At 43.5% G+C, this 27,560-nt stretch overlaps 1 protein-coding gene across 1 annotated transcript in view; it reads left to right on the top strand.

Annotated features, from left to right (window-relative positions):
• Positions 1-17,440, top strand: part of prdm5 (PR domain containing 5) — a 33,048-nt gene extending 15,608 nt beyond the window's left edge. Inside the window, exons 13-16 of the mRNA XM_053430543.1 lie at positions 1,918-2,011; positions 10,123-10,208; positions 13,903-14,007; positions 15,986-17,440. Coding sequence (XP_053286518.1) covers positions 1,918-2,011; positions 10,123-10,208; positions 13,903-14,007; positions 15,986-16,150 — 450 coding nt within the window. The 3' untranslated portion in view covers positions 16,151-17,440. The remainder of the gene's footprint in view (positions 1-1,917; positions 2,012-10,122; positions 10,209-13,902; positions 14,008-15,985) is intronic.
• The last annotated feature ends 10,120 nt before the right edge of the window (positions 17,441-27,560 follow it).

Raw genomic sequence — 27,560 nt, forward strand, 5'->3', positions numbered from 1 at the left:
ATGTCCTTTTCAAAATAGATTATTTATCAAACCAAAAGTTCAAAATACAAGAAAATCCACTTTAGGGTGAATAATGACAAAGAAAAGCACAAAATTCTCAGATTTGACCAAGCTGGAACCAGTGAAGGTTTTCTTTAAGAATCACTTAAACAATCTATTAATGCACAGAAAAATGATTAATTTCAGATCCTCTTTTGAAAACCGTTGGCTCTTACTCATGCAGATGTAGACACTGGAAGTTAGAGCAAATGGAAAAAACTCTCATATTTTTTGGGGGCGTTCAAAAGAGTGCACTTATCTCCCCAGAACCAGGGTGGTTATAAGAAAAAAACAAAAGAAGATGTCATTGTGGATGATGACGACCCTGGATGTCTTGCTAAATTTACACTTTTCTTCTATGGAATCATCTTCTTTCCTTTTTCAGGCCAAAACCGAATCAAGCTTTTATCTGTGTTTTTCATTATATCTGCATTGCGACAGCAGTTGCTTGTGTAAATGAAAATTAATGCTGCCCATACAGTATCTGACCAGAACAGAGTTATTCACTGAGCACTCTTGTGTTACAGCAAATGCTTTCTCCTGCATGAGTTTGGATTTGTGTTATATGAGAGGGCGTGTGTTAGCATGTATGTGCATGCATTGTATGTTTTGCACATTGTATGAGACTCAGTTGAACTCAAATAATTCACAGTGACTGAAAATTACAGGGTAGGATTTAACTTGTCACAGTCACACACTCCTTTTTAGCATAGAACTTGTTTTTATAATTACAGTGCCAATACATTTCACTCATGATGATTCGAAACGTGATGTTCCCGTATAAAATCTATAGCGTCCCCCCCGCCCGCCTGTGTGTTTATGAAGGTACGACACAAGCAGGGTTTTCTCTTTTGTACAAATAAGTAATGAAATTCTGCTCTGTCTGACACATATGTGCTCACATAAGTGGATTTTGTTTGTGCATGATTGCCTACTCTGTGTGTTTGTGTGTGTGTGTGTGTGTGTGTGTGTGTGTGTGTGTGTGTGTGTGTGTGTGTGTGTTTGTGTGTGAGAGAGAGAGAGAGAGAGAGAGAGTGTGTGTGTGTGGACGGAGCCTTTGTAACGAAACACCCGAGGTGTCAGAGGGACACAGTGGGGTGATGGAGGGAAGGATGGGGGCCCAGCGAGGAGGTGTTCCTGTATTGTTGTACGGCTGTTGAAACTGTCGCTCTGAGTTTGAGCCTTTCATACTCACGATTATTTTCGGGAATTTACAACGGGCCAGGAGGTGGAATTCAGACCGAACTTTTCAACAAGGAGAGAGAGAGGGAAATGGAAGAGAGAGTTGAGGGGGGGGAGGTAGAGGAGTTAGTACACTTTCTCCACATGATCCTCTCCCGTTTGCATTAGAAGCCCAGAGCTCTGCACATGAGGGGATGTGTGCATGTGTGCACCCTGGCCTTTACTCCCCAGGGTTTGGGACCCTGGCAAACCTGCATCATCTGTGTTCTTTGATCGTGCCTCCAGAGCGGCTCAGCGGATCCACTGTCATGTCAACATGTGCATCTCCTTTTACCACTAATTTGTGGTGCATTATAGGGAGGATGAAATGTTGTTTATTCTTTACCCAACCAGAGAGTGCTGTTAAGAGAATGCACTAAATAGGGCATTTAAAGTGGAATGTAGATTCTGGAGCTGGAACCAAAAAAGGAACCAAAATCTGATTACGTTTGCATGAATGGTTCTTTGAGCAGACAGAAAGATGAAGCTCAATTTTCCATTTCTGATCGATTTTCTGATGAGCACATGTCCTGACATGGAGTTCCAGCTATCATTGTCGATCACATTTTACCTTATTATGTAGGAAGTGAGGATGAATGTTACAAATGTTTTTCCTAACATCATCCATATGCCATTTTTTTCATTTCTCCTACCCAGACACACACGGGGGAGAAGGAGAAGATTTGCCCGTACTGTGGGCAAAAGTTTGCCAGCAATGGCACGCTAAGGGTCCACATCCGTAGCCATACAGGTTAGTGGTCCCAATAAAATTGGGGTTAAATTATTAAAAAAAAACAATTATTCTCTTAAAAAGTATGCTTTGTTATGTTTTTACTTGCACTGGTAAAAAGTACAACATTGCTGTTGCCAGAAGACCTTTAAAACAAAAGAAGGAGAATGTGTGTCTCAGCCTGGAATCCAGACCAATCACAGGGCTCATATTAATTCTCTCTCACAGATGGGTCTGGCCCCTCCTCCCATTCAGCCCGATTTCCATCTGTCCTGAAACTAGTCAGTCAAACCATTTATCTAAAATGGGGCGGGTTTGATAACGTTGGCAGAGGAGCATTTTTAATAACAACCAAAGTGGATAACTGGATGTCTGTTGAGTCACAAATGGCCAGAGTGTTCATCGAAGGGGATATGAGGATTTTTTCTAAAAGAAATGATATTATTTGAATGGAAAATAAGGGATTTGCGATACTAGGCTGTGTTTTCTCCAGCTTTGATATTTGATGTTACTGAACAAACACGAGATATACAAAGATATATACAGAGACATACATATACACCGTCAAAAATTAGTGTCCCATACGCCTTAGAAAAATGAACAAAGATGAGGTGAAGTGCAAACTCAGATGCAGATACAGTTATTTAATAATCGTCTACTAATTTCGCAAATCTCTGTCTGTGGCTTGTATATCTCGAGAATAGTTTATGCAATCTTTGCTTCACACTTGCTTTGTGTATTGTTAAGTTAGAGCAGTGTCCAATTTGGTGAGATTTGGTCACAAGATATGTTTGATACTAATAAACTTTTAATAAACAGCGCTCAGTAGCAGCAGAAGCTGATACTCATCAACAGTGATGTTGTCAATCACGACAACATTGCGTTCAAGACCATGGTAACGACAGCTCATTCTCCAGTTCGGAGTTCAGGGTACTGAGTCAAGCTACACTGAACTTTGAATAAACAGGTGAACAGCTCTGTGTGCGGCAGCGGTGGTGCAGCTTCAGGGTTCTGTGGACTGAGTCCTGCAGCTGGTCTTTACTCACCACGGCTCAATTACTGCAGGTCACTGTTACAGTTTCACTAAGGAAGCTGCAACCAGCATCACCACAGGCCAAACAAACAGATCATTCCAAACAGGCAGGTTTAGGACAGGCACTGTTGAAATCACAAACGAGACACAAAACAGCTAACAAAATGTCAGATATTGGCCAAATTATTTAACAACCGAATAAACCTGTTAAGCAAAATGACCAACTATTCCTTTAAAGCTTGATCATTAGAGTGATGCTGAAACAAACCTATACCTCCTCCTCCTCTCCCACCTTTTCACTGACTTATCTCAAACGAATGGAGGAAGAACATTCTAACGTTTAATCCCAACATGTTGCAGCTCCACATCACCACTCTTTGCACAGCCACAAAAATAGAGCTCTGAATGTTCATTAAACTGCCTTAAACTAGAAAGCTACACATTCCTGTGTGTTTCCTTACCAACAGACTGGTGCAGAGCCCTGGCACGGCCACACACACACTTCTTGGCCTCTAAACATGTCCAATCACTCTTTTCTTTCTCTCTGTCTCTCTGCCTGCTCTTAGTTGTCTCCTCGTTTCCCTCTGGCCCACTTCATCTCTCTTTTCTTGCCTTTTTATCCTTTGCGTTGTCTTCTCTCTTTGCCTTGGTGTTTTTTTTAGATTCACTGTCAGTTTCCCCCTGTGGTTTTCTGGCAGCAGATACACCTGGTGATGTCCGCCTCATGTTTTCGATCCACCAATGTCATCCAATTGGAGCCATGGTATCAAAATGGCTGACTTGATGAACAAATCATTTACCCAATCATGCCTCAGTCAGCTTCATTAGTGCCCCACAGTTTAATTTATCAAATCAAAATCAGCTTCAGCTTAAATCATATTTTTAGCCTCTCAAACGTAGGTGTAGATTAGTGTGTCGAAATGTGTGGGTGTGCTTTTGGGCTATTGCGGGACAATGGTCCATTGAGGAGCCCACCACACTTTGTCAACAGCGTCCTGTGTGTCCATGTGTACACGAGATGTGTATATGTGTGTTTTCGTACATGTGTGTGTGTGAGGGACAAACCGACAGAAAGGGAGGACGTATAGCAGTGTGGGCCGCGGCCCAGTCTGATTGTATTTATATAGAATAAACAAAAGAGAGGAATGCTGGGGGAGGGGTGGGAGCCGAGGGGACACCTCAAAGAAAGAAAGGAGCAAAGAGAGAAAAGACCACTCCAAGAAAGCATCCAGCCGGATGACCCTTGACCCTGACTGGCTGTAAATCTGTCCCCTCGTTCTATAGACTGGGCTTTTTTTGTTTGTTGTGTTTTTGTGTGAGAGGAAAAAATAATCTTTGCTGACCAGTGAGAGTCTTTCTCTGAGCGACAATCCTGACAAGACTCATCTTTGTACTCAAACAGGGAAGAGTAATTTTGTGGGCACACAGATATCGTCATGTAACTCATCTGTGGATGTGTGTCTGATCAATGTGGAATTTGTGAATCATAAAATAATATGAGGAACAAGTTTGAGGACATAGGCCACTAGCTGAGGTGAGGAGCTTTAAATGGACGGCTTTTCGAGCTGGCAGACTGGACGCTTGATCTTGTTTGTCTTCCTGCTTCACAGGAACAAGTCAGCATTGATTATTTACCTGCTAAATACAGGGGACTTTGTAAGATGTCCTTGGAGAATTTCTTCCCTGATCATGTTACCATTGAACACAGTGGGGCATTATGAGAGAAAAACGCTAAAGTGTGAAATTGATTAAAGAGAAAGCATCAACTTTAAGCAGCTGGTAATATATGTACCGTATATGTGGTTAGGATTTATTTTCCAATTTAATTTCGTTACAACATTATGTTGAGCTTCAACAAATTAGTTGTAGCGCCTCAGAGGGAGGCGTCTTCTCCGAGAGCAGCCGTTATGAGTTCACTGTCGACCCATAAAATGTGAGCTGTCAAAAACTTGGATGGGGATGTCGAAGACGTTGTGGAGCTCAGTGGTCATGATGGATGTTTCTATCATTTTCTAAATTGTTCTTTTTGGCCCCGTGATGGAGCAAATGTGTCCTCCTCCACATCAGAGCTCAATGAGAGCACTTTTTCCCACCCTGCCTGCCATGATGTGGTAAATAATCATAATGGGGTCATGAAAGTTATTTGGGCCAAGGGAAATGTTGACAGAATCCAGTGGGTCCTTGTCATAATGACATCATAGTACATGTCATGTTTGGGCACGATGAAAAGCGCAAGCCCACGAGCTAAGCTGCAACAAATTGGTGTGGCATTTTAACCCTTAATGCTAATTTCGTGTTTACGTTAGATACTGATTCAAGCCTCAACATTTAGACGTTTTCCACATGCTGACAAGGCACTGGGCCTCCAGTGTGTTTGCACATGTTCACAAGTCAACAATGGGACATTTGTCATAAAGTTCCTCACAACAATTGCATAGGCAGGAGAGAAAAGCTGCAAATTTGGCAGGCAGAGCCAGAATGTAACAAAAAGCTGCAACAGCTGTCTGAGATGGGATTTATTCAAGACATCATGGGTTGAATTATATGAGACACACTGATATAAACGGGTGGAGAGAAATACAGAATTTGGAGAGTCTCATATATATGTACTTTCTTGTCTCGAGTATAGATTAAGTCCGCAAAACACTGAACAAAGTTACCATCTGAATTTAAACACTTTTCAAGAAATTCAACAAAAGAACATTTTGTGTTTCTGTCCTCTACTCTGATATAGATTTTTAGAGATTTCAAGTGAGGGGTGCAGCAACATGCAGGACATAACCTATAAATTCTGCTGCAGAAATTTCTTGTTTTTATTTACACACATCGGCCCTCATCTCCAGCTTCTGGTAACATCTTCGTCTGCGTCTTCCACTTGGAGGGCGTTGCCTTTTCATTCTGAGAAATTTGTATGCTTTAGTTTCTTTCATTTTAATATCTGTCATCAACATACCCACTTGCTTGTGCTGGATCCTGTAGAGGACCTCCTGCTGTGTTCTCAAATTGGGTCATTCACATATTATCCAGTTTTTACTAGGGAGCTGGCTTGAGAAACTAGAGAAAGTCTGGAGCCTCTCACTCTGACATGTGCATTCTGACATAAAGCCCCTCCGGAGATCGTCCGGATATTATCCAGAGTTCAGTAGATATCTGTCCCATTTTCTGGATCCTACATTTCCCATAATGTAACTCAATAATGTCTTTCAGCAAACCCTCCCTGCGAAATAAATGCCAATCTCTTTCAAACGTATTGCCCCCCCTCTGATAATAAATCTGGGTCGACACCAAGCTGAGATAATGTTAATGCGGTTGGATTTATGTCATTCTTTTTAACTCCATAGAAAGCCAGAAAGGGAATTATACTGTGGGTGTTAGTGGCATGCTCCTTTAGTGTACTGGTCAGAGAAGGCACCACAGAAGGAGCCTGACACCATTGACCACAAGTCTGTGTAGTAATGCAGATGCAGGCCTCAGAGAAGCAATGTGAGGAAAAGTTCTGTAAATAGATGTGAAGCCTTTTAACATCAGTAAATCATGGCCACATCAATGATGAAACACAGTTTACAGGACAATCTAACTTAATCACTTAATCACTGAGTTTAATGACCATGCTGGCAAACTTCAAGTCAAGGTGCATTTTTTGTTGTGTACTTAACACTGAATTGCTTTACCTCATTTTGCCCTCTGGCACTGACCTTTGTCAAAACATGACTTTCAATGAGACGATTATTGATAATCGGTAGATAATAATCCCTACTTTTCAAGAACAAAAGCTTAAAAGATCATGGTGTCATTTGTTGAGATAATTATACACAGTCTTATTTTTGATGTTTTACAAAGCTTCAATTTTGTTTGTCTCGACTGTGGTCATGGTTACAATCTCATAAAGTAAAATCAGCATGTACTGAATTCTTGTCCCTGTGATGAATAGTGCCGCACTCTTTTTTTGGGGGGTGCGGTGCAGATGCTTCACTTAAATTGAGGATTGTGCTCTGAGACATGTGTCAGGTTCAGATCTGCTGCCTGTGTGGTAGGGCTCGGGCACGGACTTGTCTGGTGCAGGCGCCTTCACACAGGCGAGTTTCGGAGAATTGTTTGAGGAAGTGGAGAAATCGAGTGAGACCCTGGCCATAACGGAAAGGTCAAGTGTAATAGTTGTTGGGCGTTCCTACAGCTCATCAAAGGCAATCTCTTATCATCTCCAACACGCTAATATCACATTACCTCTGTGGCCCCTGTCGGCATGTGGCACAGGACAGAGAGTGGACGGCCACTGTCTGGCTGCACTGGAGGAGGCCAGGAATTAATTTCTGATGGACCACACTAATGTCTTTCAGACCGGAGCCCCAAAGCTACAAAGCATTCTCCATAACACAAATGCCGTGCGGCAGGCAAAAAGCGACGAAGCCGACCATCTGCTGACCAGACACACGGCCGTGCACACACATACAACACACAAGGGGTGCCAAACGGATCGATTAGCAGACAAGAAGTGTGAGGGCCACAGCGGGGGGCGGGGGAGAAAGCCGGGGTCAAAGAGATGGTGTACTGTTTCAGCACATGCTAAATCAGTTACCATCTCCACACACATAAAGCCCTGGCTCAGGGCTGCAGCCACCCCTCATAATCCCCAAACAATCTGGCTCAATCTGGAGAATAAGTGGAGGGTTTCCAGTTACAGTAACACTCAGCAGAACAGACACCAAGTCTCTAGCGCCAATAACACAGGGCAGTGTTGCAGGACTGTTACTACTTAGGTTTTCTAAGTAGCATTTGTTTATTTCCTGATTTGCTGAGGGATTGAGTTGCTCTAGTTTTATCCCGAGCAGGTTGAATCAGTGGAAAAGCAGTTTGGAGTAGGAACTATAAATCCTCGTATTTATAAATGACCTCTTTAAAATATCGAATACCATCATTTTCTCTGTTTGCATTTTCCAGATGGGCTACACATGTCCAGAACCAGAGAGTGTATAGGTTAAGTAGGTGAATTGGCTTGCACTTATTACGCTGGCCCTTTTGTTAGCAGGGTGTGGTTGTCTGCGCTGTGTATCCACTGACAATAGCCAGCTCCTGGGAGGGATGTGATCCAAGCCACAGAAGTACGTTGGCACACTTTGCTCTGGTGCTATTAGCCCACTAATGCCTTCTCCAGGACTCCCCAAGGCTAACGCTGGGCCTTAACCTGATACCACATATGCTACATAAGACACAGGACTTGCTCTTCTCCGTTTCAAAACACATCTGGGATTCAGATTTTCCTGTTTGTCAACAAAGGCCTCCCAGGGGCTGAAGCTGCACAGAAGGGGATTTTGGGACAGAGCTGGCCTCATGCATGTTTCAGTATGTGCAATCAGTGCACATATATCACGTTAACCCTTCCTACACCAACGTGAGGTTACACATTTTATTACTCTGTGTCACAGCGCTCTGATGTATGGTGGGTTTTAAACCCCTACTTTTGTGTCTGCAACAACATATAGCTTTTCTATTGGAAGACAAAGGCTTTATGGGATATGATCACAAAAAAATAGTACGAAGTAAATACGAAGGGTCAAGTGAACAAAAAAATAAATAAGATATGATCACAAGCTGGTACAATCAGGAATTAAAACAGTATCAGTATTTAAATATCTCACATTACCATGAAAAGCAATATTTTCTGCCAAGATAAATGTCTTTATGTCCCTGAACATAACTTTTAATCATATATGTAAAAGCGGCCTTTGACTGTTAACTTAACACCTCAATCATGCCTTTACATCTTCGCTCTTCAATCAAACGAGAAATGTTCCTCCAGCACAGTCGTGTATATAGCCGGGCGATGATATTACTCTTCTCACGTACTCCCAGGATGGATTATCTGATTTAATAAGCATCTTTGCATTTTGAATCCCAAGGAAACACAGCTAATTAACCTTATTACTTAAAGGGGCAAAACATCTCCCCTATCAATAAAATGACTCGCTTGCCTGTTCAGCAATTAGCCGCTAAAGAGAGATTATGTTACCAAGACGCAGATTCAAAAGTAGATCGCAGCACTGAAGTGATAGACACAAACGTCTAGCTGTAGGTATCCATTTATGGCAGCGTTTCATTAAATTTGACTGTGTGCACTTGCAGGCGTACTGTATTTATAAATTCATAGGAGACTAATACCTAATATCATTGGATTTCCTGCTCTATTTTTACTCTTCCAGACACAGGAAACATACTTAGTTTGGATTAGATTCCTGATTAATGGTGCAGCTTTCAAATAAATTGCACAATTATTGAATCCAGATTTTTTTTTCTTGTCTGTTTCATACAGTATTTTCCCCGTCTGAAGCTATAATTTCATTGCTGTTATATAGGTTACCTCATATCTCTTCTATAGATAAGTAATCAACTGTGGTTCTCCTATCTGGCTCGTGGATCAGGCCGCGGTAAACAGATCCATGTGTCAGCGGACCGGTTGACTGACAGCCTGTCACTTCCTCTTCGTCATCAGAGATGTGTCCTCAGATACGATCGGCAGGAGTTTTGCTGGACTGCTTTTGATCCAACGGGGATATGCCGCTTCGCCTCTGATGTGCTCCTAAACTGTCGGCCAGTTGTAGCTCAGATATCGGGCCGAGAATTGTAGCCAACATCTGAAGTGGAAAGTCAGCGTGCATCGGGGATGACGGGTCCTGAGTGAATGATACCAGGTCTAACAGTAGTCAGGTCATAGAAGAGCATTTTACCGAAAGGCACAGGACACAGGTTCCTTAGCAGCACAGCCACCTAATACATCTGTGAGGCACTCAAGACTTTTCAGCACAAGTGTCCATATTTACTTCTATCAGGGAGGTGAAGGTTCTACCAGAATATGTTTGTTAGTTTGTTTAATTATCTGCCGGATTTTTACCAACAAATTAAACTGATTGGCACCAAATTTGGTAGAGGGTGGGCCAAGGAAGAACTCATTAAAACATGTGTCGATCAATGGATCTTAAAAAACCATAGTGCTGAGATGAAGATAAAAAACATGTGATCTGTGCCGTCCAATTAGTACGTTTCGTCCTGGCTACACCTGCTGCACCATGTGGTCTCATGTGCGCTCTTGTTTATTGTTCCCCAGGTGAGCGTCCGTACCAGTGCCCTTACTGTGACAAGGCATTCAGCAAGAATGATGGTCTGAAGATGCACATCCGCACACACACTCGTGTAAGTTTGAATAATTTCTGTGCAATCGTTAATAATGTCTTAATGTATTAATGCTATTAATGCTTCTTTTTTTCAGAGGACACATTAAGCATAGTCACATCTCACCATAAATGATCTTGTCTCCTCTGGTTCTAACATCTGTGACACTCCCTTTCCATCATCAGCTCACCTGGAGATTCTTTCATCAATCTTGTAAAAACCTGTTGACACAAAACGCAGAGATCACGTAGATACAGACCAAAGAGAAATCAGATTAACTTCACTCAAACTGCGCTGGTTTGTCACGTTCCCAGTTTGATTTCCTTACAAACTGAACAGCTGACTGGATAGTCAACTGTTGACTGTGTGGCATTGCTGACGTGGCCTGAAACTTTAAATGTAAAGTGAGTCAGCGTTCAGGGTGGAGAAAAGTAAGTTTCTAATGAGGTCATATCCTGTGTTGGGACGCTGCGTCACTTCTGGACCCATTGATGTTCTCCACTAAAGACACACTTTCCATGAGCTCTCTTCGAGCATCTGGACGTGCATGTTACTGTCACTTTTGATAAATGAGACTTAATATATGTTTCATCATAGATTTCCATCATCAATTTCTGCGGCTCTGACTTTGACAGCCGGGGCCTGACAGCACTGTTAGTTTCAAAGATTTGTCCTCTCTTAATGTTGTCCAGAGCACAGCGCTCTGCTGTTACACTGTGTTGATAACAAAGGTTTCCTGCCCAGGTTGACGTCTCTCAGTGGAAACCGACAGGTATAATTTCCGAGTGACCTGCAGATTAAACTGACTGATGTTTTGTTCCTAATGTTCTCAGATCTGCCTTCACTCACAACAGCCTGAAATATGGACTGAACGGTTACAAACAGCAGAGCCAGATGATGTCACTGCCGTTTGGCTGCAGCTCACTGTTAATGTACAGACAATTTGAGATGGATGCGCCTGTAGGTTTTTACCACAAGTCACAATACTGGCGGATAGAATGTAGCTCGTTGGAAGGCGATATGAACGGTTGATACTTTGGATACTACACAGTTTTTATATAACTGTTTTGATCTTTAAAGTAATGGAGGCAACTTTCGGACTGGGATGCTTTAAGAGTCATAACGTCAGGTAGAAACAAAATATCATATGTTGGATTTAATTCAAACACATATCCTGTAACTACTCCACTTTGTAGAATTGATGATGTACCTTACATTCATTATGTTGGCTCTGAAAGAATCAGGCAACAAGCCAACAGATTACTAAGAATTTTTTTTAGAGGTAATGCTGCTGTAATATGTTTTCATTTTCAAAAGGCAGCTAACAGCCTCGCTTTTGTTCACATTTTTGGCATCAAACACATCAAATCGAACAAGGACACGAGTTAGCTAAGAGGAAAAAGGCCAACATGACATAAAATAGATCTGTGTGTTGTTGATTACCAACATCCTCAAGTCAAGTACAATGCTCAAACCACAGCACCTACACACTGTAAAATGTAAATGTTCCTTGGTGCAAAACCAAATTGAATATTCAATGTTTCCAACATTCTGTAGCTAATAGTTTTGAAGAACGTACAACAAAACCTTGAAACACATTTTCCAACTCCGCAAGAGGAAAAGCCTGCTTTGACATCTGGTGGGTCTCCTTCAGGCATTTACTGAGAAAGTCCAGGACATGAAAGGTAAATAAAAGCAACATATTTGTTCAACTATTTAATGTGGAACCAGCTGATGTAACCTATTACCTATAATAGTAAAGGTTGCAACGCAACAACAAGGCATCAAAGCTTCAACAACAACATGCCTGAGCTCTAAAAAAACCGGAATGTTCGTCCTGAGACATACTGTAAAGTTTGAATTTCTGTTTTGAACAAACTACTCCTTTGAGCAGTCAGTCAAAACTGACTTGCAAAGAATCCTGACTGACCAAAGCCTGGAAAATCAGCTGCGATTAACATCATCATCACTATCATCTGACATCAGACACCTTGCCAGAATCCGCAATTGCATTAAAAAGATTAATGGGAAATATGTGCTCACTAATTGACGATGGCCCCTGGAAAGATATTAAACAATCTAATTGTTCTTTGTTAAAAAAGAAAGGTTCACCACCCCTGCATAGTAAAGACATTTCCGTAAAGAGAGAAAAAATACCACGGCCTCTTAATGAAAACCAAAGTGTCTTTCTCATCAAAGTCTTTAGGATTCATCCTTTGGGGACCATGAATGTTAGGCTGCATCCTGAGGCCTAATAAGTCACTGTGACTACATGTTGGCATGCTGCTTTACAAATATCACCGTATTTAACATGACACATGAGACGACAGGCTCCTTCAGCATAAACAAACAAAAGTCTGTTTTTGCATTTATTGATGTGCTCTTTGCAGAGAGTGGTCAGATTCAGAGGAACGTTCAGGTCAAAGGTCAGAGGGTGAGCAGCTGCTCCAGAGTGAGGGTCACCAGGTACAGATGTTCAATGTTACCAGGGTCAGAGGGATGCATTCTGGGCCCACCACATCACCTAAGTCCATCCATGTGTTTCCTGACCTGTAAACACTGACCCATCATAGTTTTCTGATTTTTTTTCCTCAAACAAGAACTGTTTGACCCGGATCGAATAAGAAGTGATCCTCAGTAAAGCAGTAGATTTAAGTTGGAATTTGTACTTCACAGATCATCACAGACACACAAACACGCACAGCTTTTTCTGCATTGTTTCCATTTAGTCTTTCACGCACACAAACAGTTGCAAACTTAAAGTCGCTCACACACATGTACCCACTCACATGTGCACATGCAGTGAACCTGATCTTTACCTCCTTTTGTATCCTGTGTCACTGGGCACTCCTTGCCCCGCCCACATGATAGCGCCTTTCCCAGGACCCTTACTTCCTGCATTCACCCCGTTCCCATGACAACTAAGCTTTAAATGGGTAGAGCGTTCGCTATCAGCCAGACTTGTCAAAAACAGCCCCACACAGAGTGACACTGGGAACCGGCAGCTCGCTGCTATCTTCACGCTTTTTATTTCTCCACAAGTCTTTTAAGTGTCACCACGGTTTCCCCTCGGACTCAGACACACCCACCCACCACTCAAATCATGTGCACACACAGATTTGGAGATTTTTGTGAACAAACACACCCACAGCGAGATATCTCCGTTGACTGACAGTTGGACCAGCCTTAGGAAAGCATGGAGGAAATGTTCACTGGTAAACTGATGAGGTGTGGAGACAGAGGAGTGATATTCTACAGCCCCAGAGTGCCAGCGCTCTGATACACGTTCAAAGGGATTTTCTGTGCCCTGTTTTCTTTGCTCTTTTGAGGGATCCATGTGTTTTTGATGGGCCCTACGCCGGTCATTTCCTCCCGACTGCAGGGGCTGTACAATCTTTCATTTCACATCTTCAGAAACTCACAGGGAGAGAACACCGGGATGTGAGGCAAGAAGGTATCAGTGTGTGAAAATGAACGTGTGAGTGTGTGTGTGTGTGTGTGTGTATTTCAAGCATATTTCCACATCTTGTGTTTTCCACTGTGCTGTGTGTGTCTGTTGGTTTTTGGCGTGTGTGTAGATAATTACACTTTCTTCCTCCAGGTTTTGTCCATATGTGACTGAACTGAGAAAGTATTGTTTAATGTGTTGTTTTTACCGCACACTGATAGATGAGGTGCCCTCTTTAAAATGTGTTGTGTCTGTGTATCACTCCAGGAGAAGCCGTATAAATGCAGCGAGTGTAACAAAGCATTTAGCCAGAAAAGAGGACTTGATGAACACATGAGGACACACACAGGAGAGAAACCTTTCCAATGTGATGTAAGTATCTACCTGCCTCCACCGCACCTCAAAACCAACCTGACCGTCCCCTGATTCCTGCTTATATTTGTGTGTGTGTGCATGCGTATGTGTGTGTGTGTATGTGTGTGCGCGTGTGTGTGTGCGTTTGTGCATGTGTGATTGAGCCCTGGCACCAGGCCAGATGTAGGGAAGAATTGGGGGAGCTTCTCAGTAAGAGGCAGATACCGATCTTGTTTCTCTGGAGGGGCCGAGTGGGCTGATCTCACATAAACACATTGAGAGGATCACAGGGAGAAATTGCCCTCTGTTTATAATGCTGTAGGAGCAATACTTATTCTCAGAGACAGTGAAGGGAACAGACAGAAGATGTTCTGAACAAACTCATTACTGTGTTTCGAGGCCATTTGTGAAGATTGGAAACATGGGCCACTTTATTCAATATTTTCTGTTGTTTTTTTCTTAAGGCCACATCTTAGAAATATCTTAAAATTTAAAATGCTATGAAATTCTATCTCACCCTCAAAATGTTTGATGTAATAGATGAATGTAAAGCCCAAAGATCAGTTCCCACGAGCTACTGCAAAGGATTCTGGGCAATAGAGGCACTTAAAGTACTCCTTTTTCCCAGAATCATATCCCAGTAAATTTTGACAAATAGACATATTTTTTATTTGGCGTAACTCGAGCCCTGTAGCGGATATCAGTAGTTTTGCTGTCCATTGTGGATACATGTCCATGAATGTTCTTACAGAGGATGTTTTTAAGTGTCCTCTCTTTTAAAGTCATCCAGTGATAGTGGAGGCAGTGTAAGATTTTGAAAATGGCTGTAGGGTCATAAACGTAAGCCTAGTTAACAAATATTCCTAATCGGCTAAATCCCTCTCCTAACTCTGGATACTCAGCTTCTCATTTGAGCTTCAACACCCCAATTAGCCTCAATCTGTGGCATCCCCTCCAGTTCTTAACCACAACATGCTTCCATATCCTCGGAGAATCATCTGTAGTTGTTGTCAAAGACCACAGAATCAGTATCCCGTTCACTGTCAGTGGAGCATCACCAGAAAGTGTCTCCAAGCGACATTCCAACATTCATCTGGATCCTTTTTTCTCCCCGAGCTTTGGAAGGGACGTGTTCATGTAAATAATTCCAAGCTAAACTATTAAAGATAATAGAAATAACATGTGGATTGTATTTTGGTGTGGATTCTGCGTCAGACTAAATGATCGCACTGTTCCAGGAAGGATTCGCAGACGAGCTAGAGGGGCTCTGTAAGCAGCGTCTGTCATAACAGTATTAAAAATGTTGTAGAAGCATCCAGGAACATCTGGGCTACAAAGAGACACGGAGGCCCCACTTTCATCAGCCCCTTCCCACCGTTTCACTTCATAAATTCCAAAATATTTCACCGCCACTTGATCAGATTTGTAAATTTTTGAGCTACGTTTAATTCCGCTTGAATAGCCCAAGCTCGAACATGATAGCACATCTATCCATGTTACCTGATAAAACTTCGACACAGTGCTATGTTGGGGCTTTGACGGCTTTCATTCATAGCTACGGCTTTTCTGCCCGCAGATGTAAACTGTCTGCGATTTTCTGAATGTAATTCATAGCCCTGAAGTTCTTCACAGATGGAGCGAGGAGGACACATGCTGTGATTCTTGAAGCAGTACGTTAAACTGCAGCTGAAAGCCGGCCAGTGGCGGATTATTATGATTGATAGAGGACGATGGAATCATTTGTACAGTGTGAAATGGCTCATTTATGATGGATGTTAAGTTGCGCGCATCCCCGCCCCCCTCGACTTGTGGAAAAAGAAGGGATTTCAGTCCCAGAGTACAGTGAATTACAAATTATTCTCCTTGTCTCCGTGGTGCCTGTGATAAGACTAAACTCTAAACCGAGCAGTAAAAATCCATAAACAAGATCAGGGGTTAAATAAATAGAGTTTAATTCTAACTATTAAAATCCTGTATTTTCTTTTTCATTTTGTAGGTGTGTGACCTGTCATTCAGCTTGAAGAAGATGCTCAGCAGACATAAGCTGACGCACAACCCCAACCGGCCCATGGCAGAGTGCCAGCTGTGCCATAAGAAGTTCACCAGGAACGACTACCTCAAAGTACACATGGAGAATGTCCACGGGGAAACAGAGAGCTAGAGGCAATTATTGAAACACTGGCTGAAAGCTAAAGATATTTGATTGCGCAGATAAAGCTCAGTCTCATGCTTCATGCAGCCGGTTTGGCCTTTACATGCTGTATACACAGATGGATAGATAGCAGGAACCTTGTTATTAAACATACATACATGTAGGATATGGAAAACATTAGGGAGAGTATTTTGACGTCCAAGCAAAGACTGTACATTTGTAATTGTTATTTTTTTTTTGTCGTACTGTTTTTGAACAAACAAAATTCCTTATATGTTTGATCTGCCTCCAAATCGCTGTGTCTGCTCACAGGGGAAATGAAACGTCTGACATTTCACTCACAGTTTTTTTTCTGATTTCTAACCGGTGTTACTGTCGGTACGGCTGCACCCTGACCTGCCTCACTGTAGTATTTACTGAAGACCTTACTGTAAATCTGTGGCCAGTTTCCAAGTTAAAAAGAAAAAACAAGTCCATAGATATTTCAGCGCACTTTGTTTTTGTTCATTTAATACATGTTTACATCTCTTACATTTAACAGCTGTTCTTTTGTGTTCAAACATGTTTACTGTTGACATCCAGTTAGCCCCCGGAGTGTTCTTTTAAGACATGTTGCCCCATTTATGATTTACAAATATCAACGTTGTTTTGGAGAAAAAGATGGAGAGGTGGACCTCTGAAGACAGCTCAGATTTAAGTGTTTCTATGTACATGGAAGCTAGAATGTACGAGTATGCCGTCTGTTCATGCTTCTTTTCAAACAGAAACTGAGGGCTTCATGTCGGTCACACCACGTGATAGATGGTGGGAGCTGAACGATGTAAACAACACAAGAGTTTCAAGGTTTGAAGGGTTTGAAAGGTTTTGCTTATCGGACCTGCTTAGTCGTTTTACTTATGATTCTGTGGAATACTGTTGAACACACAGTTAATCATTATCTGAAGACTGAGCTCAGCTATTCCGAGACCAGTGGTGTCTGAAGTGCAGAGATGTTACGCAGGAACAAAAATAAAATCCAAAGTACTGTTTGTTAATGTTTGTGATGAATTGTGGAGTGTTTTTGTTGGAAAGTTCTGGGGGTATTGCTCCTTACAGTGTGTGTTTACATTATTCTTTATGAATGTTTTTTCAGTTCTTTCAGCAGAGGGTTCCTTCTGTCCTGTACTGTCCCCTCCACCTTCATTGGCTTCCTCATTCACTGCCCCTTCTCCAGCTGTTTATTCTGCTTCTGTAGACTGTGAATTGTCACTTCACACGTTTGTATTTTGAAATGTATAAAACCTCATCACCTACCAAGCATCCATTTCCTCCTCTTGTTCTGATTATGTGTCTGTGAACTGTTGACGTTGGCAGAGATCTGGGAGCGAAGGCTAATTAAGGCCTTTTTTCTTCTTGAGGCCACAGCCACCACTCGCCTGATCTCTGATCTGTGAAGCCACACACTAAAGAGCGCCTCTGATGGTTTCTCTCTGTGGATGCGGCGACGCGTTCTCACGTCCTAACCCTGCCTCTGGCATCTCAGGATTCTGCTCTGTGAGAGTTTCCCCAGCGGCGCACAGAAGTGGGAGAGCTGCAAGTCGCTCTCAGCGTCGCTCTGTGACGTTTGTCAAACAGGCGGCTGTTCAAACCTGATAAATCTTACCATGTGTGGCGTCGGCTTCCTGAAAACACATAACTACTACAGTATGTCTTTCTTCACGTCTTTGAGCGTGTGCTGTTTTTTTAAACAATTAACTAATTTCTGGTGTTCATGTTGGATTAGGTTTTGGCCTCATCGCTCTAGGCGTAGAAATTAGCAACTGCACGACGTCTCCGCGCTCCTGTCAGCTGCTGTCAGGCGTCCCAAGAAGCATGGTTAGGAATGAGCCGGTTATCCGGCCATCCCTCTGGCGTCCGGGTCACTGCGTGGCCATGCAAGGCGTGGCACCGGCCGCCCGGCCCCGCTGAGCCCCGTGCTGCCCTCTGAGCCTGTGCCTCCCACCGCCTGCTCTTTAGTGGTGAGGCCTCTGAGCCATACTGACGCACTCCCAGATACAGTGGCATTTATATTGCATCATGTAAACAGTAGTAGTTGTAGGGATTTCCAGCAGTGGAAAATAATTGTCAGCCACATGTCTGTCCTAAACCATCTGACCGGTCAGCCTGGCTGCTGAGATGTCCCTGCTCTTCATCATCGCTCTACTCTCATAGGTCTGTGACGACATGTCCCGTCTCTCACCGTCCATGTCTCTGCGATTCCGTTCTCGTCCCACAGCAGTTCATTTTCTCATGGGATTTTCCCAGTGACCCAATGATCTTGTCTTCTCCACTTCAATCAATGTTTTCCCGCGTGTATCCCTGCCTGCATGCTTCTCTCCCTTAGTTCCTACTGGGAGTACCATGCCAAAGCTCCCAGTCAATGTGTTTCTAATTACATGTTTTTACTGGAAGCCCCAGTTTCCTGTGTTGCCTCCCCATTTGTGAGTGTGGCCAAACTGGGCCCCGGCGAGCATCCACAGAGCCGAACACCAGCCACGCCCACTGCACAGGAGTATCATTACCACCCCGGCCCGGGTTTATGGCAAACCGCTGTCACGTTAGGAATGACACGGGCACACTGGTCTGACCTCTGTGTTTGGGTTACGTCGCTGTGGCAACAGGTAGCCTTTCCGTCCACTGCCCTTGTGCACAGTGATGAGGAATGCGTGCGCCCAGGGAGCGGTGCCATCCAGAATCATTTAATACGAGCAGGCGGGGTGTGTTTGGGTATTCTGGGTCAGGGATGGACATTCCCTCAAAGCCACATTTCCATGGCAACAGACGGTGGAACTTGAGTACCTAAAGATCCTTGACACTGAAAACCAACGAAAGGTCAAATGCTTGAGCCACAGGGCTTAAACTGCAACTGGCTGGTCTCAAGAAACACACACACACACACACCATTCTCACTTTATTCCTGTCTGCTATTTCTGACTGACAAGATGGTTCTAATTTAATCGTCAGACATCACTCCAGGCAAGCGAGCGGTGTATCAGGTCAGGTGGACAGGAATGAGTTCATTAGGAGGAAATTAGGAGAGGAACTATCATTACACTGCAGCCAGCACATCCCAACCCCCACGCTGCACACTGCACCTTTATCTAGGCACACTCACATATTCCATCAGTCATCCGATTAAAAATAACTGATTTGTATATGTGCTATAATCAGAAGCGTTATGATAAAAGGTCTAATAAATATGTCACATGTTTGCAAAGATTGATGAACCCAAACTCAGATATCACCCAACTCTTCAGTTTTCCTCAGTCTGGTTGCATTTTACAATTCTTTAGCCCTTTGACTTTCCCCCTTTGGATCGCTGTTACCATCTATGTTTCCAATTTAAGCAGAAAACTCTGGAATAGGCTTCACTGAATTTATTTTGTATTAATCATGCTATACACAATTTAGAATATATTTCCTCCACCAAGGCAGTCACGTTTTTGCACCTGTACATTTGTTTGCCAGCAGGATTTCATAAAAACGATGGAACTGATTTCCACAGAATATGGTGAAGGGATTGGACATTGTAATAATTACTTTAAATACCAATTTTCTCAGAGAACAATATATGACTGTTGATGAAAAACCCAGACAAATTTAGATTGATAATATCTTAGTCTGTGTATGTGAGTATTTGAAAACAGTTTCTCATATAGTGAGAAACCCATGGGAAATTATCACACAACTTTGCAGATTCCTTCATTAGTTTGGAGCAGTTGTGTTAATATATTATATTTGACTTTGTGGTGTCGATTTTAATAATTACATCACAACTCAAAATTAAAATTCAGTTGGGAACATTGGGAGCATTCTGAACCAATTGTTGTTCTACATCAATTTTCTTTCCCATATGGAGACGGCCAGTAAACTCACAGTAGAATCGACCAACATTAAAACCACCAACCTGGTATCGGCCCCCTGCTGCCACCAAAGCAGCTCTCAGCTGTCCAGACTCCACAAGACATCTGAAGAAGTCCTGTGATATCAGGCACCGAGATTTTAGCATCGGATCCCCTCAGTGTGTGAGAGTTGTTTTTCAAGCTCATCCCACTGATGCTTGATCAGACTGAGATCTGCAGCATTTAGGGGCCAAGGAAACTCCTTGAATTGTCACGTTCCTCAAACCATTGAAAGATGCCTGCAGTGAGGCCGGGTGCATCATCGTGCTTTAAGAGGCCACTGCTATCAGGGAGTACCACTGCCATGAAAGGGTGCTTGCTCTGCAATGATGTTTAGATGTGTTGGCGTGTGTCAAAAGTTCAGAAATGAACTCCAGAGAGAGGCGGACAATTTGGTTTCGGCTTCATGTTTACGTTTCACATGAAGAACACAGCAGGAGATTCTCCGGGTCAGATGCGTTCACAACAACAGGGAAGTCTCTGTAGTGTTCAGTTCAGTGGTGGCGCCCGAGTGGAAGGAGGGAGGACATAGTGAGATAGAGACGTAGAGAACTCGTCTTTTTGTTTATAGGACATAATACCGGCGTATACAAAAGCTCTCATGTCCTGTCTTTCCGAGTTGACGTTTTCTTCTAAATGTCACCTCTTTTTCATCAGGAGATACTTTTTTCCCCATTTGGAGTCTGTCACTCGCTTGATGTTAATATCCTGCGGAGAAAATCGTGCTGTGTTCTCACATGTGGTCCCTCGGATACTTTCCGGAGTTTATACTAGGGAGCTGATTCAAAAAATGTGCCTTCTCACATATAGAGCCCCACTGGATCATTTCAGAGCATGTGTGAAAGCAGCTATAGTTTAAAGAACTTGTGCAGAGGCAGGTTGTCACTGGGGGCTTGAGCTTGTTGTTGCTTTTCAGCTCATTTAGGTTGTGTTATAGTTTGGAATGAATATTTGCATTTCAGGATTTCTCTTGAAATTCTCTGAAGTTTAGGTCATGTCTGAAAACAGCTTCAGTAACATCCACTTGAAAGTCAGGACTCATTGCTTCCCAGCAGAATGTTGCCCAAAGCATCACACTGCCTGTCTCAGCTCGCCTTCTTCCCATAATGCAACCCTGGTCTTTCCCCACATAAACAACACACATGCAACCGCAACTAGAAAAACTGACTGCTCACTTGCTGCCTAATATATCCCATCAGGTGACAGATGCCGATGCAAAGAGATTCCCAATGTTGTTTTCTTTACCTGTCATTGTTTTCATGTTGTGGCTGATCGGTGTATATTGATTTAAACTGTCTTCAGGAAACAGAGCCGAATTTGAGGCACCATAGCACAATGGTGCCTCGGACACGGACTCGTGAGAAGGATAAAAACTCGACAATGTGCAGAGGGTGAGAGCGGGCCAGGAAACGCTGCAGGAGAAGGATGGAGAATTGTCCCCTTTGGGAAGTTGTATCCTGTAAGAGCGGCTCAGCCTGCGCCAAGTGTTTTTCTAAGTGTGAAGAAATACAGGAGATGAAAAGTCCCGCAGCGGGTTACAGGACATGGAGTCTCACTCTGTGAGCGTTAAAGATACCAGTCAGTGTGTCGTCCACCTCAGGAGCTGCGGTGTTGGTCCGTTCTGTCAGCACATTGTTTCTGTGCACCATCACTCCTCAGTCTCATTAGGAACCACAGTGCTGTCCTCACCTCACACAGTGTTTGGATGTGTCTTCATGCAGCCCTGCATTGGAGCAGCAGAGGAGATAACACGAGGCGGACGTGGTCGGTCTTTTACAACGTGCAATCTTACAAAACCAACCGCAGGGTCAACAGAGACGATGCTGACGCCGTGCTCGGGTTCAGCCGTGGAGGCAGAAATTCAAGTTGGCAGGAAACATACAACGAAACAGAAAATCCAATAAGATTCCGACCTTTGCCACGGTTCAATGTGACCCGCAAGAGAGAGAATGTCTGTGATGAGCTGCCAGGAAACCAAATTCATGCCATTCTCTTTATTGAATGTTCGAGGACAGTGTGTAAGAGGCTGCCCCTCCTGCAGCCACACTCGTCCGTCTGCTTCTCTCTCTGTCTCCCTGCTGCTCAGAGATTTATTGTTAGGTGATTAGTGATGACAGAGGACACTCTAGTGCTCTAGCCAAAACATTTGTACAAATGTGACGAAAGATGCGCCATAATTCCTCTCTTTTGTCTCCAGTCAGCCCGCTGTTCATCCTCCCCCTCCGGCTGCTGTTATTGTCTCAGCCCCCCCCCCCCCCCCCCTTTATCTTCCTCGTTCTGGGAGACCTGTGTTACGCACACGGTCCCAACACAAATAACTTCACACTCCTGCCGTGCTGGAGAAACTGGGATAAGAACATTCAATAGACTCAAGCAGAGGGAAGCGAAACTGTTAAACTGATCTTTACAGGTAGTTTAGATTGAAAGCTCATTCCAACACATGAGAAATATCTTCATATGTAATTGCACAACATTGATATATGTGTAACAGCAGTGAGCAATCAGTGGAGTTAAATCCAACCAGTGACATAACATTGGTCTCATTGTCCCCACTCATGCTACATTTCTGTTTTGAATTTTGCACCATGTTTGAAATTGAGTCCTGTGTGAGTTTGGAGAAACCAAATACCACAGCGAGGGTCTGTTTCCTGTCAGGGCCGCCGGAGAAGCAACACTGAGATACACACCTTTCATGTGCTGATTTAGGTTTCGGTCCAATGAGCAGCCTCACAGCAAACGCACGCACGCACGTACACACACACACACACATGGAGAGTCAAACACACACAAGGACGTAAACTTCACAGAGAAAGGCCTCCAGTGTCTGTAGCTCCTTCTGAGAAGTGTGAGGTGGGACCAGGATTCCTGTCTGGGTCCTGTGAATTAGCCACGCTGAACTTGTTAACCCAGACCACACACACACACACACACACACACACACACATGCGTGCATTGAATGATAATTTCCTCCCACTATACAGGAGCATCATGTGAGGGGAGTGACTGTTGTCAGAGCGAACAGCTGCCCGCACCAAAACACATCTATCTTCCACAGGAAGTTATTGGTCAAACAAATGTAATGAATCAGTTGTTCATGTCTTGTTGACCGTGACCATATCTGTCTCCCCCTCACACACACACAGCCCACACAATATAAACATACACTAAAAAAAATTGGTGTTTGTGTGTCCAATCACTCTCACTCATGGAGGAGAGATGGAGACCCAAGGTCATGGACCTGTTGTGTGAAGGCTGCTTCACTCCCACACACATTTGGTTTCGGAGCATTCAGTAGCTTGTATAAACACATGCAAAATCGACCTACTAGTTGAACAAACATCCGTCTCTCTGTGTGCGCAACACGTTCCTCACAAACCATTCATCTCATCGAGTCCCTGTTGACTTGTCTACTGTAAATGGCCCGAGAAAGTGCAGTGTCCAGTTCTGTGCCATTTGATTACCTGACGCATTCAATATGAATGAAAATTGAATAAACTGTCGAACAGTGCTCTGCAGCAGTCAGTGTCTAGAATGTATTTTTCTACGTCCTCAGATAAACTACAGCAGTGGTCTGCAGGTCATTTTGATTATTTGATCATTTTTATTTCACCACATCAGACTGACACAGACATTCACGGGTGTGACGGGTTCAGTCATTGCATTTATAACATTTATAGATCCTCTTCCTCGTTAGCAAGCTGTCTACAGCGTGAAAGCACAATGTTCTTTTTGTTGCTGCTTTATACTGAGCAGAGTCAAGTTGTGAACTTGAGTCATGCAATGTATGAAATACCAAACTTACATATAAACCACACAAGTGAACAGTAATAAAGCAGATTCAAACTATGACATCTTCATTGCAGATAAACCAGGTAGGATGAACACAAAGAGTTCTAACATCACTCTGCACCACAGATTGTTTATAAAATGAGGAGGACTCACTAGTGACAAGGACTAATTCTGATGTAACTCCAGAGCTTTAACTCTGGACAAGAGAACAGAACATTGTAAACAGACAGGTTTATAATGGGCACTTCACTAGTGTAGTAGAAAAAAAGCACATTGTATGTCATATGCTGCTTTGTAGAGCTGGTTGTAGATGGAATGTGGCCCAACGTACTATACAGAGTAACGGTAGATCTCACGTGTAGGAGATCTGAGGTCTGTGAGCAAATAGGAAGAGAATATCCAATTAGTGGTCGCGCTGCAGGTGTAGTTCACCCTCACACATGCTATAAGAAGCAAAGAAGATATGTGCAGCATCAGACAATGCTCTGCCTTCCTGCCTCTGGGCTGTCATCAGGAGCCAGTGATTTATAGGGCGGCGTGTTCGTGCTCACTTGTTGGAGAGATGATAAAATAAGGAAGTGCAGATACCTGTTCCCCCGAGCGGTGCTCTGTGAGACATCAGCCTTGATCCCATAACTCCAGGAGCCCAGCCCTGTCACGCTGAAGAATGACTGAGTCTGACCCGGGTTATGGAGTAGTCAGGGCCTTCAGATTCTTATAAATTACACCCTTGTTATAAATAAAACCTTGTCCACAGAGCCAAACAGGGAGAAGAGGGGGTGAAATCTGGCTTCGGCTCACTTCAATGAAAATCCCAGCAGCACAGAGAACATTGTTTTTATCTGCAGATTCAGGAGAGTGTTACTACTAACTTTTCAAGAAATGTGGGAATAAATGCTTTTCTTTGGTCAAAATGAAAAGAAAAAGAAAAACATATTTATATTCTCAGGTTTCTGGGTCTGACACAGTTTACCTCCATGTCCCGGAGTGACTCTTTGATGCACCAGCCTCAGTCTTTGTGCTTCAGTAGAACACAATGGTGTTTGTGTAGGACTCGTTTCCCCAAATGTGGGCAACCCGTATATTTAACCTCTGCTCTAAACCTTTACTCTCAGTGCTCTCTCATCTACTCCTCACACAATTCAAACTGATACCATCACGAGGTTACTCATGCACACCCGAGCTGGAGGTGGCTCCCCACCGCCGAGCGCTATCTGGGAGTCAGTGGTGCTTGAAGTCCTTCCAAGCCCTCTTTTCTTTGCGGCAAATGAGCGAGGCCGCTCTTAAGCACCATTAAGTAGAGGGGCAGTTATTTACTGTATTTGTTTTCTTTCTTTCAGCTCTGGACACGAGCGGCCACAGGTGCAGCTTGAGCTCAGAGACCTCTGGGCAGCGGACCACCGAACACAGCGGTCTCTGTGGGGAAAGTAATGGACCTTCCACCTGGTCCTGCTGGATGCGGACCATTAGAGTGGGATTTGTGCTCTCAATGTAGTCTTGTGTGCCGAGTTAATGTGCAAAGAATGAAGCAATTTTCCTGTTGTTTCCCGTCCTTTCGCCATTCTTAGCTCAGCTAACTGCCTGATGACTGCAGCCATATATTTAGCATAAACTGGTCTTAGACACTCATTGAACTATCCTCCAGAGTTCTGTGTGATAGAACAAATGTCCGAGTGAGAGGCTCCGGACTCTGGAGACCGTCTGAATGAGCCAGGCTAAAAAACAAACAAGAGATCCTCTGCAGAATTCACTGCCAGTAAGTTCACATTCACTACAATGACGTTTCTAATATACATGTCGAAGATGTCCTGCCTCCACCTGCTGCACCACCTCTCACCTGAACGCTCTGTAGATTGTTCATGAGTGAAAGACAAACTCTGCGGACATTCTCCAGGCTTTGTGTATGAAAACGGCTATAGTGACATCACAGTGGTATCAATCTTCTGATCTCACTCTTTTTAATTTGTGTAGTGCATAAACAGCAAAATATTGCCTCAAATGTCACCAGTTAAAACAGGAATGATTCACTCCAAAACTTTTGGAATGGTCAAGAAAACAGCTCAAATTTGAATTTCAGCTATTTCTTGTGAAAGGATGTAGTTCAGTTTTTACACAGAGTGTTTCACGAGTGTCCTACGTATGACAACATGTGTTTGAGATTGCCATTAATTTGACTGATTTTTTAAAAGTCTCTCATCTTCAAAGCTTTCCATGCTTTCAGTAGCCCCAGCTTTGGCTCTTTACCGCTCTGGAAGTCATAAGTCACCGTAATTGTAGTTTACCCATATGTCATTGCTTTCAAAACAAATAGTAACTCTAGATAGCAAAGGTAAAGTCTGGTCACATTGGTCAGGTGCTGTGACGGGAACAAGATGCTTTGAAGGGGCCTTGTTTGGAGTTGGCTTTTGGTGGAGAGCTGGTGTTTAGAGCTGCGAGCACGCTTCGGCTCAGGTCACCTCTGCAACAGCTTTTGATTCTGTGTCTTTGTTCTCCAATCAGAAACGTGTTTCAGTTTGAGTTTCATTAAAAGCATGTCCTGAAATCGGATCCATCTCTTTGTACACCCAGCGAACAGGAACAGCGCGTAACCTAACTGGAAGCAGATCACCCTACCCCTCATCAATGGACTGTGCTACGTGTGTGTGTGTGTGTGTGTGTGTGTGTGTGTGTGTGTGTGTGTGTGTGTGGACACCATTGCTTTGTGCAGTGTACGTTACACTGTGTTACATATATGTGCTCATGAAACTCTATAGCTCAAAGTGTCACTTTCTCTGCATCGTCTCACATGGTCTGACAGCAATATATATTCACTGTGCATGACATCATTTACCCTTCAGACATATTAATGATTATTTCATTCTCTCTTCCTGCCAAGGAAACACCCTGGCCTGTAAAAGAGCACAGCAGCACGCTTAGCATAGATTTTCCACAGGAAACAGAGGCTGGAGGTGTCTCTGCTGCCGCCTGCTCACCCAAAGACTGTCAACTGTTCAACCAACATCTTTGATTTGCTAACAGAAGTTAGCGTGCTAATCAAAGATGCCACAAAGCGTCTTTTTCTATAGGCGCCTAGGATGAGGCACTTTTCTGACCTTACACAAACATCAGGACTGTGCAGAAGATTGTTACCATTTTGTCCTCGGTTCATTCACCACATTTTAAAGAAACTTATCCTGTAACATCAGGAGCGAGGGAAACATCCAGAATGCATTCATTAGACCAGAGCTGTTGTTGTGGAAATCTCAGTCTCCCTTCTCACAGAGTTACAGGAGCTTCACAAGAAAGGCCTCTTGGGAAAAGGAAAGCGAGCAGAGAAATGTCTATGCAGCACATGTAGAGAAGAGGTTCCAGATGTGACATGTCAGCCTCAACGACAGTCAGTGACGGGGTGGGGATGTGGGGTTGACTGACTGACAGGCTCTCAGCGTGAATGAGAATATCACTCAAAGGGTGAGAGAGGGAAAAATAAGCATCTTTTCAATGGCAACCTGTGTTTGTATCTGCGGACACGTTTAGAGAAGGTTGTGTTTACATGTGAGCGATTACTCTCATGTTCACGTGCTTGTTTCACGGACAACATATGCTTTGTGGCCGACGTTTGGGTGTGTGTGCATGAGAAAGGGAGAGACACACGCTCAGTCACATTCATGCATCCTTTAATCACAGGAGAGCGGCACATTTCTGAGCTTGTGACTGCGAGTGGAGAGCCA

Source organism: Pleuronectes platessa, chromosome 9, assembly GCF_947347685.1.
Source record: "Pleuronectes platessa chromosome 9, fPlePla1.1, whole genome shotgun sequence".
NCBI classification, from domain to species: domain Eukaryota; kingdom Metazoa; phylum Chordata; class Actinopteri; order Pleuronectiformes; family Pleuronectidae; genus Pleuronectes; species Pleuronectes platessa.